This window comes from Pinus tabuliformis, chromosome 1_1 (assembly GCF_031772625.1).
Source record: "Pinus tabuliformis cultivar Carrire ecotype Pingquan chromosome 1_1, CPIR1, whole genome shotgun sequence".
Taxonomy (NCBI): Eukaryota; Viridiplantae; Streptophyta; class Pinopsida; order Pinales; family Pinaceae; genus Pinus; species Pinus tabuliformis.
In genome coordinates, this window is record NC_142297.1 from 633,293,925 (window position 1) to 633,308,032 (window position 14,108).

The 14,108-nt window shown below is 37.4% G+C and overlaps 2 protein-coding genes across 11 annotated transcripts; both read right to left on the reverse strand.

Moving 5' to 3' along the window:
- Positions 1-1,304: 1,304 nt before the first annotated feature.
- Positions 1,305-4,928, reverse strand: LOC149214910 (vesicle-associated protein 4-1-like). 5 transcript variants are annotated; one of them, XM_089392457.1, is made up of 7 exons: positions 4,429-4,928; positions 4,154-4,235; positions 3,866-3,978; positions 3,093-3,215; positions 2,263-2,911; positions 1,959-2,061; positions 1,305-1,869 (listed from the first exon to the last, which is right to left on the reverse strand). In XM_089392457.1, the coding sequence occupies exons 2-5, from the start codon at positions 4,203-4,205 to the stop codon at positions 2,903-2,905; spliced, it is 297 nt and encodes a 98-aa protein (XP_089248583.1). In that variant the 5' UTR covers positions 4,206-4,235; positions 4,429-4,928; the 3' UTR covers positions 1,305-1,869; positions 1,959-2,061; positions 2,263-2,902. The 5 variants fall into 5 exon arrangements, with proteins under 5 accessions (XP_089248583.1, XP_089248582.1, XP_089248584.1 ...); XM_089392456.1 differs by having other exon boundaries at positions 4,393-4,928; XM_089392458.1 differs by having other exon boundaries at positions 3,093-3,212; positions 4,154-4,928.
- Positions 4,929-11,465: 6,537 nt separating this feature from the next.
- LOC149214911 (vesicle-associated protein 4-2-like) lies at positions 11,466-13,483 on the reverse strand. 6 transcript variants are annotated; one of them, XM_089392452.1, is made up of 7 exons: positions 13,099-13,483; positions 12,748-12,891; positions 12,620-12,655; positions 12,425-12,484; positions 12,174-12,251; positions 11,932-12,054; positions 11,466-11,750 (listed from the first exon to the last, which is right to left on the reverse strand). In XM_089392452.1, the coding sequence occupies exons 2-7, from the start codon at positions 12,775-12,777 to the stop codon at positions 11,691-11,693; spliced, it is 387 nt and encodes a 128-aa protein (XP_089248578.1). In that variant the 5' UTR covers positions 12,778-12,891; positions 13,099-13,483; the 3' UTR covers positions 11,466-11,690. The 6 variants fall into 6 exon arrangements, with proteins under 6 accessions (XP_089248578.1, XP_089248576.1, XP_089248577.1 ...); XM_089392450.1 differs by having other exon boundaries at positions 12,425-12,519; positions 12,748-13,246; positions 13,347-13,478; XM_089392451.1 differs by having other exon boundaries at positions 12,748-13,483.
- Positions 13,484-14,108: the final 625 nt, after the last annotated feature.

Sequence of the window (14,108 nt, forward strand, 5' to 3'; positions counted from 1 at the left end):
GGTTGTTGTAAACATCGACCTATCTAAAGTGAGAAACGTGTTTCTTAATAAAAAAAAAGTAAAAACACAGTATCCTAGTTCTGGCAGTTTGAATATAATTAATAAATACAGTGCACATATTTCCATGAAATTCTTGCAAAGGGCATGCCCTTTTAGAAAATTTGCCAAATCTACCCATCCAAAAATTGATCATGAAAAAGTAAAAACATAATTAAACAGTACAAACAACTTGAAAAGTTAAAAATGGTAATAATTGCAATAAAAGCAATTACCTAGGTATAGCCACCAAGTTAGTAAAAGGAAGACATCCCAACTATTATTGTTCATGTTCACAGTAATTACTTACCAACAATTACTACTCATATTAACCGTAATTACTTGTCAACTATTTACATATGCAAGATACATCTTTCAAATATTTCTAATGCAAAAGATTATCATATAGCATGACATCAAGAATATTATTTTGGCACAACACAAGAATGAATTGATGAACTTTACAAGTTTCATGCCACAACAATTATGACAAATAAAAGTGGGTACAGAAATAATATAAATTGTACATACAGACTGTATTATCTTAAACTTTAGGTTTTATATTTAGACAGATGCAATGGAAACTTAACATCTTTAACATAAGAAAATTTTAACTTTAGCTATTGATAAAAGGAAACAATAGCAGCAGTAATTACTTGTCAACTATTTACAGATGCAAGATGCATCTTTCAAATATTTCAAACAAAATATTTCTAATGCAAAAGATTATCATATAGCATGACATCAGGAATATTATTTTGGCACAACACAAGAATGAATTGATGAACTTTACAAGTTTCATGGCACAACAATTATGACAAATAAAAGTGGGTACAGAAATAATATAAATTGTACATACAGACTGCATTATCTTAAACTTTAGGTTTTATAGTTAGACAGATGCAATGGAAACTTAACATCTTTAACATAAGAAAATTTTAACTTTAGCTATTGATAAAAGGAAACAATGGCAACAGTAATGATTAGTGTATAACGTTGTAATTTTAATTACTACTAACCACACGGAAATTATTATCAGCAAATTGCAAAAGGATAAATAAACTGGACCACAAGAAAAAAGGGATCAGGATGTATTTTATAAACAAATTTTCTTTAAAATTCATGCATTTGAGATACAAAGGTCATAAACAGAAGACACATGCTGTTTTTCACATAAAACCATAACTTCTCACTGAATTCCATCAAAACATAATTGGAAGAAAAGTGGATAAAATAAGAATCAAACACAAACGTAACAACATCAAATATATCATCAAATGCTATATTTCCAAAAATTCTGATCAAACACACGAGACCACTAGAATCCAAACCATTAAGGAGAATTACTTAAGTACCAATAGATCATGATAATTTGTAGTGAATTAGAATTCTATATCATAGACCTTCTACAATGACTATCCAACTACACATTTACAACAATTTAACCTGACTACTGCTACTCCAGCAAAAGAACCTACTAATCTAATTGAAACTTAGTCTTTGCCTCTAATATCTGGCTTAGGCCACACATAGTAGATGGATAGCACTTTAATAAACTATAAATATGCTTGCTTTTGCATTTTAAATCCAGTTAACCTGTCATAGCTACGTGTTGAAGACTATCAACTGCAAAAATTCATTGAATTAGCTCTTGTTTACACTGTCTTGATACATCGACTGTCTTCAAGACCCTATATTATAGTTAATGATGAAATTCGAAATCTCAAGGAAGATCAACAATTTGTGTGACACCAGGCATATTATTCCAGTGGCAAGAACCAAGCCCCCAAACATGATTTGATGTAGAAGGTCCTGAAGCCATCTGTTGAATATCTACATAGAAATCATCATTGATTAGAGTGGCAAGAACATCGCTAATAGCATATTGCTCTTTCTCAACAAGCTCAGCATAGGAATCATACCAATCTAAGACAGGCGAAACATTTGGCCTTGCAAGGTTCAATAACGTGGAAATTCTTCATCTCCACAGTTAGTGCTAGACATAAATTCGTTGCGCTCTTCAATCTTTATGTTCACCCGTGACAAAAATGCAATTAAAAAAATGAGCCTTCTCAAAAAGAGGGGTGAGACTGTAACAGATTTAGTACCTTTAGTTGCAATAATAGGTTTATGTAGTTTCCAAAATAGAAATATGTTAAGAGATGAAAATCCATGTGTTTTCCCTATTATTTTCATGAAAACAACTCACTGAATGGAAACACTTACCAATTGCTGACTAGGTGTTTTCACTGAATATTGAAGCAGCAGGACCACCCAGAGGGGTGATTGGATAACTGTATTCACCACATTCTATTTCTAACTCACTTGCTCCAACACAATTGGTCAAGTTACTTCTTGATGAGATTGATGGCAATTGTGTAATCATTTATGAAGATTGCTTATTCTGGCCACCACCCATTGCTTGAGACTCATGCAGTAAAGCTTATAACAACCCACAGTTGTGTGGGGAGAAGCCATCAACATGGGTGGATGGAATAGAAGGTGGTAGTGTGTATGAGTTATTTTCTGTAGGAGTAGTAATTGTCTCCATACGCGTGCCAGTGGTATGCACAGACTCCGCAAGCTGGCTTGAAGGGAGCTCCAACTTCACAACTTCACACTTGATAAGGGTGTAGGAGGAGAGAGATTTCCAATGAAAAGGACATGGCTGCCAGTCTTCAAACCCCCAAGGGATGTTGATAGATTATGATTGGAATTCCTGTTGCTCAGATTAGGATCATAAGGAAAACCATTTGCCCCAAACCCATCCAATCTGGGAGGCTAAGCACATGACGACCCATCCAATCTAATATATTCACATAGAATTTTCTCCTTCAGTTGCTTGTCTTGCCATACATCTCTCTCTTCATACCTTCTACAACACGTAAATAATTTATTAACAACCTCTAAATAAATAACAATTACATGAACTTCAAGAAACAATCTAAGGTACACAGAATGAGCAGAACAACAAAGTCTCATTGAAAAATTACCATCATTCAATCTATGGAAAGAGCTTTGAAAGCAACTAATACTCAAAAGAATAAAATCCTTACCCATTCATCTAGGACGCCTTCTGTAGGACCATGAGGTTTTGCAGCGTTGTCATCTACAGGCTTCTTGTGTGCTTCGTTATGAGATTCTATTTCTTCTATAGGCTTCTTCAATTTCTCGAGCTCCTTGTAGAAACAACCAACATTTTAGGGCTTTCAAGTGACAAAAATGAATGCAAAACCAATTTAATTTGAATGACCTGAATAAAAATTGAGCCCATCTCGTGAAGAACCATAAATTATATCTTGGATGGTTGTTGTGGATCAAGAAATACCACACACAATTCATTCTCCACTACTAGTGACTCCTTATTCTCGTCAAACTTCAAATCAGGACAATGGTCATGTTTCAGTTTTGATAACAAAAGAATAAACATTTCAAATTCCAGTGCCTTAAATCCACAGAAAGAACAAAATGATTATTATTTAACATATACTATTTTTACAAAGGGATGAAATAGTGATCCAATTTCATAGAAACTAAGTATATCTTAAAAAATATCAAAATTATAATAAAAAATGCCAAAACCACAATTTACGTAAAGATTCTACCAATATTAAAAAATCTAAAATCCACACAAAAGAGCTAATATTAAATCAATCAAAATAGGGCGCTGAGAAAATTAAAGATAAAGAAATTTAATGAATGTCTCAGCCATGAGAAGAATGCCTAATTATGGTTGAAAGGTATAATAATAGTATGTTCGTGTTGAATCAAAAGGGTTGGAAGCAGTGGACGGTGGTTCTAAGAATTTCTAAAACAGAACTCCACATACCAGTTCCAGAGTAAATTCAATGCCCTCTCTTAGGTTAAAGCTCACAATTTTGAATTTATCCTTCGTCTTCTTCTTTTTCTGAGGGTTTTTTGGCTGCTCTACAAATTTTATAACTGCACCAAATTATCATCATTGGCAGAAAACCTCTTTTATAAGCCACACATAACATCCAAACATAACGTTGATTTAATTATAAAGAAAAGGTATTGTTTAGATCCATGCTCCCAAGTACCATATAGCTCAGAAAGTAAAACTAAGTATTTTATAGCACCAAGACGTGTATTTTACCAGTTGTAGTTATGGAATCTTTTGGACCAAGGATACCATTTGGAGGTCTCATAAAAGATATTTTGGGAGCATTTTACTGGAACTGCAAGCATCATTCAAAAACATTTAGTAACAGAGTAAAACAATCGAGAACTTCTTTTGAATGAGATCTGGTTGGATTGACAATGTATACATAACTACCTGAATCCAATTGAAATCTTCTGCTTTGATATGAAGCTTGACTTTCTAATCATACTTACTTTAAAGGCTACAAATGATTTGTTGACATTCCTTACCTTCACAAGGCTAGAAACTTGCTTTCCAGTTTCATCTGTACAATGATAAAAACGACTTGAGGTTTCACGTAAAAAATAATAACTACAAGAAAAATGCATGAGCTATCAATACGCGCCCCTAGTTTCGTCAGATTTACAACCTAAGAAAAGAAATAAGTTTACCCTAATTCTTGTAAACTTCTTTTCATATTTGGCAATGGTTGATCCGGTATCTATTAATGTGGCGTACACTTATTCTGAAAACGAAAATGATAAAAAATAAAAAGCACATATGCAAGTTTAAAAACATTGAATTTGAGTCAATGTCCGATCAAAATCATCATTGAGACTCTAATAGTTAATGAACTTCTGAATTTCTGTTTTTTATTCTAATAGTTAATGAACTTCTCATGGTCTCCTTCCAACAAGTTATCTCCCATGCATGGGGATAAAATGCATTGAACCACAAACATCGTTATCGTATAAAATATTTTTATACAAATTGGGGTTTCATAAACCAAAATGCATGTTGGGTATTTTTAATGGGGAAAATACCAAAAACCAAATGTTCAAACAAACACACAGAGACAATGCTCTGTTTTTCCTTCACAGGATCTTTTGTGCACAGACAACAAAAAAAATTCACAGAGAGACAGAGTATTTCACCACCATAAGAACATTTTATTCATTAAAACCTTATGCAAAGATTTACCACTGTAAAATCCTTTTTATATTCACTGGTGTGAAAAACAACTTACTGCTGTAATAAAAGGATTTACATAAGTTTACTGCTGTGAAAAACAAAATTACACAGGGTTACAAAAATTCACGCTCCACCATTTCCTTTATCCACTACTTGTCCAAAACCACACATGGTTTTTCGGTTTTTACTGCATCTTCGTTTTACAATGCTCCACACAAAAACATTACAACATATTTGTGCACTGTTGTGCATACACCCTCTGGTTCTTCACATTTTACACACTGCTGTGTGTTTTTCTTTTTACTGCACCCTCGTATTTTTACGCTACTGTGAACACACCAAAAAAAAACCTCCCGTGTGCCATACATTATATTTAAAAAGTCAATACACAAAACATGATACTTATTACATACGATTTCCTATTTAATACATGCCATATATAAATATCTATAAAAACATATATTATAACATGCCCATGCTCATATTAAAAGAGCCTCACCAAAATCTTCGTACCACTATTAAATTCTTTTACCTACGGCGGTCAACCATAAACCTTTTACTCCACGCAATAGCTTTAATTTGATGTTGGTCGTATGCAGGTGTGCAGCTTTAATCAATCAACGGCGGAAAAAGGTGGAGCAGATCCGACGGTGGATAACCATATCGGAAGACCAACAAGTGCTGAACTTTATCACCCGAGATTCTTACGTTGCGTTACGTCAGGGGTGAACCACGTGTCATCACCAAAATTTCTCGGGTTCAAACATCGGAAAAGTACCTTTGCCTGAAATCAACCCGAGAGCTTTCCGGCTGGTTGGCTGAACGTTTTCTGGCAGTGGTCTAGCTGCGTTGAAATTACATTTTCAACACTCCCCTTTAATTTCAACAGCTGGGCATTCAGTCATACCCAGACACTTTCTCAAAAATTCAAAGCTCTTCTGATCAAGTGGCTTTGTCAAGATGTCTGCAACCTGTTCTTGAGTCCTGCAATGTTCTAGGACAATTTCTCCATTGTTCACCAATTCTCTGATGTAGTGAAACCTTGTATCAATGTGTTTCGTTCTCTTATGAAACACTGAATTCTTTGACAATGCAATAGCAGAGCTATTGTCACAAAAGATCACTGTCGCTTTTGCCTGCTCTTGGCCTAAGCTTCTCAACATTCTTCTCATCCAAACTCCTTGACATGCTGCTGCTGTAGCTGCCACATATTCAGCCTCTGCTGTAGACAATGCTACAATGGACTGCTTCTTAGAAGCCCATGAAATGGCTCCTGAACCCATATTAAAAACATAACCGGAAGTGCTCTTCCGATCATCTACACTTCCAGCCCAATCGCTGTCTGTGTATCCAACCAAATCTGAATGTTCTGAGGCATGATATAAAATTCCAAACATTTTGGTGCCTTTGACATACCTCAAAATTCTCTTTGCTGCCTGCCAATGTGCCTCCTTTGGCCTCTCCATAAATCTGGAAATTAAACTAACAGCATACATTAAATCAGGCCTAGTAGCTGTTAAATACATAAGGCTGCCTACAATACTTTTATACAAGCTAGGATCAAAATCCTTGCTGCTGTCCTCTCTGCTGAGCTTTAATCCCATTACTGTGGGAGTGATGGCTGCCTTGCACTCTTGCATGTTAAATCTGCCCAAAACTTGATTTACATATCTTGCTTGAGATATAAAAATTCCTTTTTCATTTTGATCTACTTCTATGCCTAAGAAGTATCTCAAGAAACCCATGTCAGTCATTTCAAATTCATCCTTCATGACTGATTTAAAATTTTTAATGAGCTGATCATCATTACCTGTGAAAATCACATCATCAACATACAAAACAACAATTAAAATTTTACCATCTTTTTCCTTGATGTAGACTGTGGGTTCTCCTTCACACTTGTCAAATTCATTATCCAATAGATATGAATCTATCCTACTGTACCATGCTCTTAGCGCTTGCTTCAGCCCATAAAGAGCTTTCTTCAATTTGCACACTTTGTGCTCTTCACCTTTCTTCTCATAGCCGAGAGGCTGTTCAACATAAACCTCTTCTTTTAACACTCCATTTAGGAATGCTGATTTCACGTCCATTTGGTAGACTTTCCATTTATTTTGAGCTGCTATGGACAGCACTGCTCTCACGGTTTCCATTCTTGCAACCGGTGCGAAAGTCTCCTCATAATCTCTCCCATACTGCTGCTTGTAGCCTTTGACAACCAGCCTTGCCTTGTGCCTTTCAATCTTGCCTTCAGCATTGCTCTTGGTCTTGTAGACCCATTTCACACCAATGACTTCTTTGCCTTTTGGTAACTCAACCAAATCCCATGTTTTGTTTCTCTCTATGGCATTCATCTCCTCATCCATAGCTTCTATCCATTTCCTATCTTTGATTGCATCCTCGAAATGAATAGGATCATCAACATGACAATACAAGGCAAATAAGGAATTCATTCCTTCATCATAAATGTCACTTAGATTTCTAAACTTCTTACCTCTTTCACTTGGTGTGCAAGTGCTTGAAGATGCACTTGAATTTCCTCCTTGTGGTGTGCTTGGAGAAGCACTCTCATTGATCCTCAATGGTGTCCCTTGCTGTCCTTGTGTTGGCGCTGCTGTTTGGGGATGCATTTCAGCCACTTCCTCTTCATCTTCATCATGAGACAAACAGTTCTTGACATTCACTGTTTTCTCTATGCTTCCATCCCAAGCTTCCTCTTCAATGAATTGAACATCTCTGCTCACAAAAAACTTCTTGCTAGATGGAATATACAACCTGTAGGCTTTGGATTCCTCACTGTATCCAATGAATAAACATTTCTCCCCTTTGCTGTCCAACTTCCTCCTTAGCTGATCTGGAATGTGTGCATAGGCCACACATCCAAAAACTCTCAAGTGGGTGACACCTTGCTTTCTCCCACTCCATGCTTCTTCTGGCACCTTGTTCATCACTGCTTTTGTAGGACACCTGTTCAAAATATACACTGCACAATTTACAGCTTCAGCCCAATAGTCATTTCCCAAATGCTTTGCCTTTAGCATGCTCCTCGCCATATCCATGATGGTCTTGTTCTTCCTTTCAGCAACTCCATTTTGCTGCGGAGTGTACCTTGCTGTAAACTGTTTGTGAATTCCATTTTCTCTACAAAATTTTAGGAATTCCTTGGAGATATACTCACCTCCTCTATCAGTTCTCAAAACTTTTATATGCAGCCCGCTTTGGTTTTCCACAAATGCCTTGAAGTTTTGGAATTTCTCAAACACTTCACTTTTGTTTTTAAGGAAATATATCCAAGTCTTTCTTGTAAAGTCATCAATGAATGTTAGGAAATATTGGCTGCCAGCTAATGATGGAGCTTGCATTGGTCCACACAAATCTGAGTGGATAATCTCTAAGGGTGTCTTTGCCCTTATGCTCTTCCCTGATGGAAAACTTTCTCTATGTTGTTTTCCCAATATACAACCTTCACAAAGGCTGTCCGGCTTCTCTATCAATGGTAATCCCTTTACCATTCCTTTCCTACTCAATAAGTTTAGACCTCCAAAATTTAGATGCCCGAATCTCAAGTTCCATAACCAGTTCTCATCCTTTGGCACGCTTTGGAAGGCCTCTTGGGTGACTGCTGCCATTTCCTTCTTGTTCTTCAAGTCTGCCCTGATCTGGAGAGGGAACATCCTGTTCCTTGTCATCTTCACTTCAGCAATGCATCTTTTGCTGGGTGGTATATCCATGATGGTGCACACATCATTTACAAAGTAAACATTGTAGCCCTTTTGGATAAGCTGTCCAACACTCAATAGGTTACATCTCATTCTGGGGACATAGTAGACATCTGCTATGGTTTTCCTTTCTCCTTGTTTTGTAAATATTTTTATCTCCCCTTTTCCCATAACAGAGACTTTACAATCAGTTCCTAGTGTGACTTCTGATTTCAAATTCTGATTTAAGGCTGAAAAGAGGGCTATATTCCCTGTCATATGGTTGATGCAACCTGAGTCTAAAAACCATATGTCCTCACTATTTGTTTCAGCCATGTTACAGGCTAACAACACATTATTTTGACTGTTGTTTTCTCTAGTAACATTTGCATTTTGTCTACTGTTCATATCATGCTGTTTCTTTCTACAGTCACTTGCATAATGTCCATACCTTTTGCAATAATAGCATTGAACATTAGATTTATCATACCTTTGTCCTTGAGCATGATACTCTCCTCCTTGTTGGCTGCTGCCTTGGCTTTGGTTCTGATTTGGATTGCTGCCTCTTCCTTGTGCATTTGCTGGGCTGTTCCTACCACCTCTGTTCTGGCTTCTGCCTCTTCCTCTTCGGTTTCCTCTTCCTTGACCTCTTCCTCTTCCAAAGGACATCTGGGTCTTGAAGGCTTGCTCAAGAGATGAGTTTTCATTCCTACTCAACCTCTGCTCATGTGTTATCAGTGATGCATGTAGCTCATCAACTGAATAGTTTGAGAGATCCTTTGTCTCTTCAATGGTGGTGACTATTGCATCAAACTTTGAGGGTAAGACCCTCAATATTTTCTCCACAATCCTTCTATCTTCAATGGTTTCTCCATGAGTTCTCATTTGTGTGATTACACCAATCACATGAGTGAAGAATGAGTCAATGTTATCTGACTCCTTCATGCACAAATTCTCAAAGTCCTTTTTCAGCAATTGTAGTTTTGTTGTCTTCACTCTCTCCATGCCTTGATAAGCTGTCTTGAGGGTTTGCCATGCTTCATTTGCTGTCTTAGCTGCTGCTAACCTTGGAAACACACTCTGGTCTACTGCTAGATACAACAACATACGGGCTTTTGAATCCTTCTTTCTATTGCTCTTCAGCTGATCTCTCTCTCCCTGAGTTAATGCATTGAACTCGGTTTCATTTGCTGGTTCTTCAAAACCTTCCTCAACTATTTCCCATAAATCTTGAGAGGCAAACAGGGCTGTCATGGTTATTGCCCAATAGTCATAGTTCTTCCCATTAAACTGTGGGAGCTGGGTGTTAAACAAACCCATACCAGTGCTTGTGCTGGCCATTCCTTGACTGTGTATTTAAAACAAATCACTGCTCCTTCAGCAACACAAAAAAAACTTTTGAAATACCTGAATCCTTTGATGTCTGAGTCTTCTGTTTGCCTGAGAAGTTTTGCTGCTGCAGCAACCTTCTCCCTTCAGCTTCTTTGTCTCCTTCAAAGAGCCTAAGCCTGCACTGATACCACTGTTGGAAGTGTTTCGATGGGGAGAATACCAAAAACCAAATGTTCAAACAAACACACAGAGGCAATGCTCTGTTTTTCCTTCACAGGATCTTTTGTGCACAGACAACAAAAAAAATTCACACAGAGACAGAGTATTTCGCCACCATAAGAACATTCTATTCATTAAAACCTGATGCAAAGATTTACCACTGTAAAATCCTTTTTATATTCACTGGTGTGAAAAACAACTTACTGCTGTAATAAAAGGATTTACATAAGTTTACTGCTGTGAAAAACAAAATTACACAGGCTTACAAAAATTCACGCTCCACCATTTCCTTTATCCACTACTTGTCCAAAACCACACATGGTTTTTCGGTTTTTACTGCATCTTCGTTTTACAATGCTCCACACAAAAACATTACAACATATTTGTGCACTGCTGTGCATACACCCTCTGGTTCTTCACATTTTACACACTGCTGTGTGTTTTTCTTTTTACTGCACCCTCGTATTTTTACGCTACTGTGAACACACCAAAAAAAAACCTCCCGTGTGCCATACATTATATTTAAAAAGTCAACACACAAAACATGAAACTTATTACATACGATTTCCTATTTAATACATGCCGTATATAAATATATATAAAAACATATATTATAACATGCCCATGCTCATATTAAAAGAGCCTCACCAAAATCTTCGTACCACTATTAAATTCTTTTACCTACGGCGGTCAACCATAAACCTTTTACTCCACGCAATAGCTTTAATTTGATGTTGGTCGTATGCAGGTGTGCAGCTTTAATCAATCAACGGCGGAAAAAGGTGGAGCAGATCCGACGGTGGATAACCATATCGGAAGACCAACAAGTGCTGAACTTTATCACCCGAGATTCTTACGTTGCGTTACGTCAGGGGTGAACCACGTGTCATCACCAAAATTTCTCGGGTTCAAACATCGGAAAAGTACCTTTGCCTGAAATCAACCCGAGAACTTTCCGGCTGGTTGGCTGAACGTTTTCTGGCAGTGGTCTGGCTGCGTTGAAATTACATTTTCAACAATGCACACATGAAGAAGAGCTTTTAGGAGCGCAGTTTTTGGTCTCGGAAATCGGGGACGGAGTTCGGTCCAAGAACGATAGGGGCATGTTAAAGAACGGGTGATTTCATTGAATGGACACCACATGGAGTGGACTCCCTGTTATTGTCTAAAAGTAGAGGAATTTTAAAAGAATCGGCGAAAATGTTGACGCTCGATTCTATAATGTCCAAATTCATCTTCCCCTGTATGCTATTAAACCTCCAAAGAAAATAAGCATCAACTGATTCCTAACAGAACAAACACGTTGTTCCCCTCATAAACATCTAATATATTCACACAGAGCTTGCTCCTTCAGCTGGTTGTCTGGCCAGATATCTCTCTCTTCGTACCTTCTACAACACAAAAATAATTTATTAACAACCTCTAAATAAATAAAAGTTACATGAACGTCAAGAAACAATCTAACGTACATAGAATGAGTAGCACAACAAAGTCTCATTGAAAAATTATCGACATACAATCCGTGGAAAGACCTTTGAAAGCAAATAATACTCAAAAGAACAAAATCCTTACCCATTCATCTAGGGCACATTCTGTAGGACCAAGAGGTTTTGCAGCCTTGTCATCTACAGGCTCCTTGCATGCTTCGTTATCAACTTCTGTTTCTGCTATAAGCTTATTCAATTTCTCCAACTCCTTGTAGAAATAACCAACATTCCAGGGCTTTCGAGTGGCTAAAATAAATGAAAAAGCAACTTAATTTGAATGATATGAATAAAAAATGAGCTCATCTTGTGAAGAGCCATAAATTATACCTTGGATGGTTGTTGTGGATCAAGAAATACCTCACAAAATACTTTCTCCACTGCCAGCGACTCCTTATTCTCTTCAAACTTTAGGTCAATACAATGGTCATGTAAGTTGAAATTTACAAAGGCAAACCAAGAGTTTGAGAGTGGCAAAATCCTTTTTGGAAAAATCGCAAACCATATACTTGTGTAAACATGAATATAAATTTAAACCATGCCACAACCAGAAGAAAGGTTCCTACAGACTAATATTATACCCAGACTCTTGTCATCTGAAAGTATTTTCCATGATAATCGCTTATGCATTGATAACTAGTCTGCATACAAAGCAAACTCAAACTTAACATAGACCCTGCATACAAAACATACCCAAACTTAACACAGACCCTGGAGCATTATTGCTGAAGATAGACGAAAAGAATAGGGGTTTTCAACATAATACCTCATAATACCTCTAAACGCTTGTTGAAGAGGACCGAACCCTGACACTGCAATCATAAGAGGCTGAGGTTGTTCAGCTGAGATATAAAAAAAAAAAAAAATGGTAGTTAAACAAAGAAGGAACAATAATTAGTGAGACCTTTACGTTGTTGCCGAAACTGCAAGCCATGCTTGTTCATTCGGCTACGAACCAGAGCAAGGCAACGAAGAAGATGAAACATAAGACAGTCATTAGTGACGACCGTAAGCCAAGAACAACAGTCTTGTGTATGAGGTAGAAACCCTAGTGAAACAAGGGTTTATCAGAGGAATTTTTCTCCAATAGTAAACTCACCAACCATTATAATCCAATCCAAACAAATGGGAAAACCAAGAAATACGAAACGCATGGCCATGCAGTGATAAAAAAAAATATGGACATGAAATAAACCAAGCCAAGGCACCGAACCAAAAAAATATGTGCAAGAAAGTAGCGAAGCAAATACAATACAGAGTAGAGAAGAAGATCAGCGTAAATAAGAGCATGATCTGAGATCCTCCCTTTCAAAGGGTCAATAAGCGCTCTGGTAGCTTTTTCATATGGAGCGGGCATCCCATGCGCATCGAGCCATTCTTCGGATTTAGCAGCCATTCTTTCCCTGCCTTCAAAACCATCCATCTGATTTCGCGATTCTCGGAAATGAAACGTTTTGCATCACAGCTGGAGCACAGCGCATTATCCAGCAATAAATTCTATACCTAATTCAAACTGACTCTTCTCGAAGTCCGGCGGTGCGCACTCTCTCTCTGTACAGATGCTCGCTGAATATGGAAAACACGTGTCAATCACAGGGACAAAAGGACGACGAAAGTCTGTTCCAAAGGAAGGCCTATCGGCCTAAACATTGGCATACTCATCAAGCCAACCCGACCCCATTATTGAGTTCGGTTTCGCCAATATATTCTTCGCACGTAAAAAGGATACGGTCACCAAACTGTCCCATGTGCATAGATCTTTCTGTGTGGACCTTCCACGAGTGGACCATATAAAATTGAAATTTCCAACAGCTATCCAAGAGATAATTTGCTGACATTTCTTCGAATAAATTTGAATAGGTAGTACAAAGTCGAGCATTGACGTAAGAACGCTAACGCCATCGACCTGACGCTAGTTTATGCCTTTTTGTGTTTTTTACAAAACACGAGAGAAACACATAGGCATACAACTGTGTTTTCAAATTTTCAGATACTTTATGCTAGGAGAGAGCTCTAGATAAACGCAGACTCTTCCTTACAAAAGTCGTTCTTTAAAATGGAAAAAATCTGGATTCTTCTCTCGTGTTTTCCATATTGCACGGGTTGTCTCAGCTGGTAAAGTTTAATGGATTCTGGTTGTGCTACAGCAACGGGGAGACTTTTGGTGCTCACCCTGTGATTTCGCAATTTTCGATTTGATATATATTCAGGGCTAGTTCATTCGTGGTTAATTGAACTGTGAATAATTGCGTCTACTGGAACCAT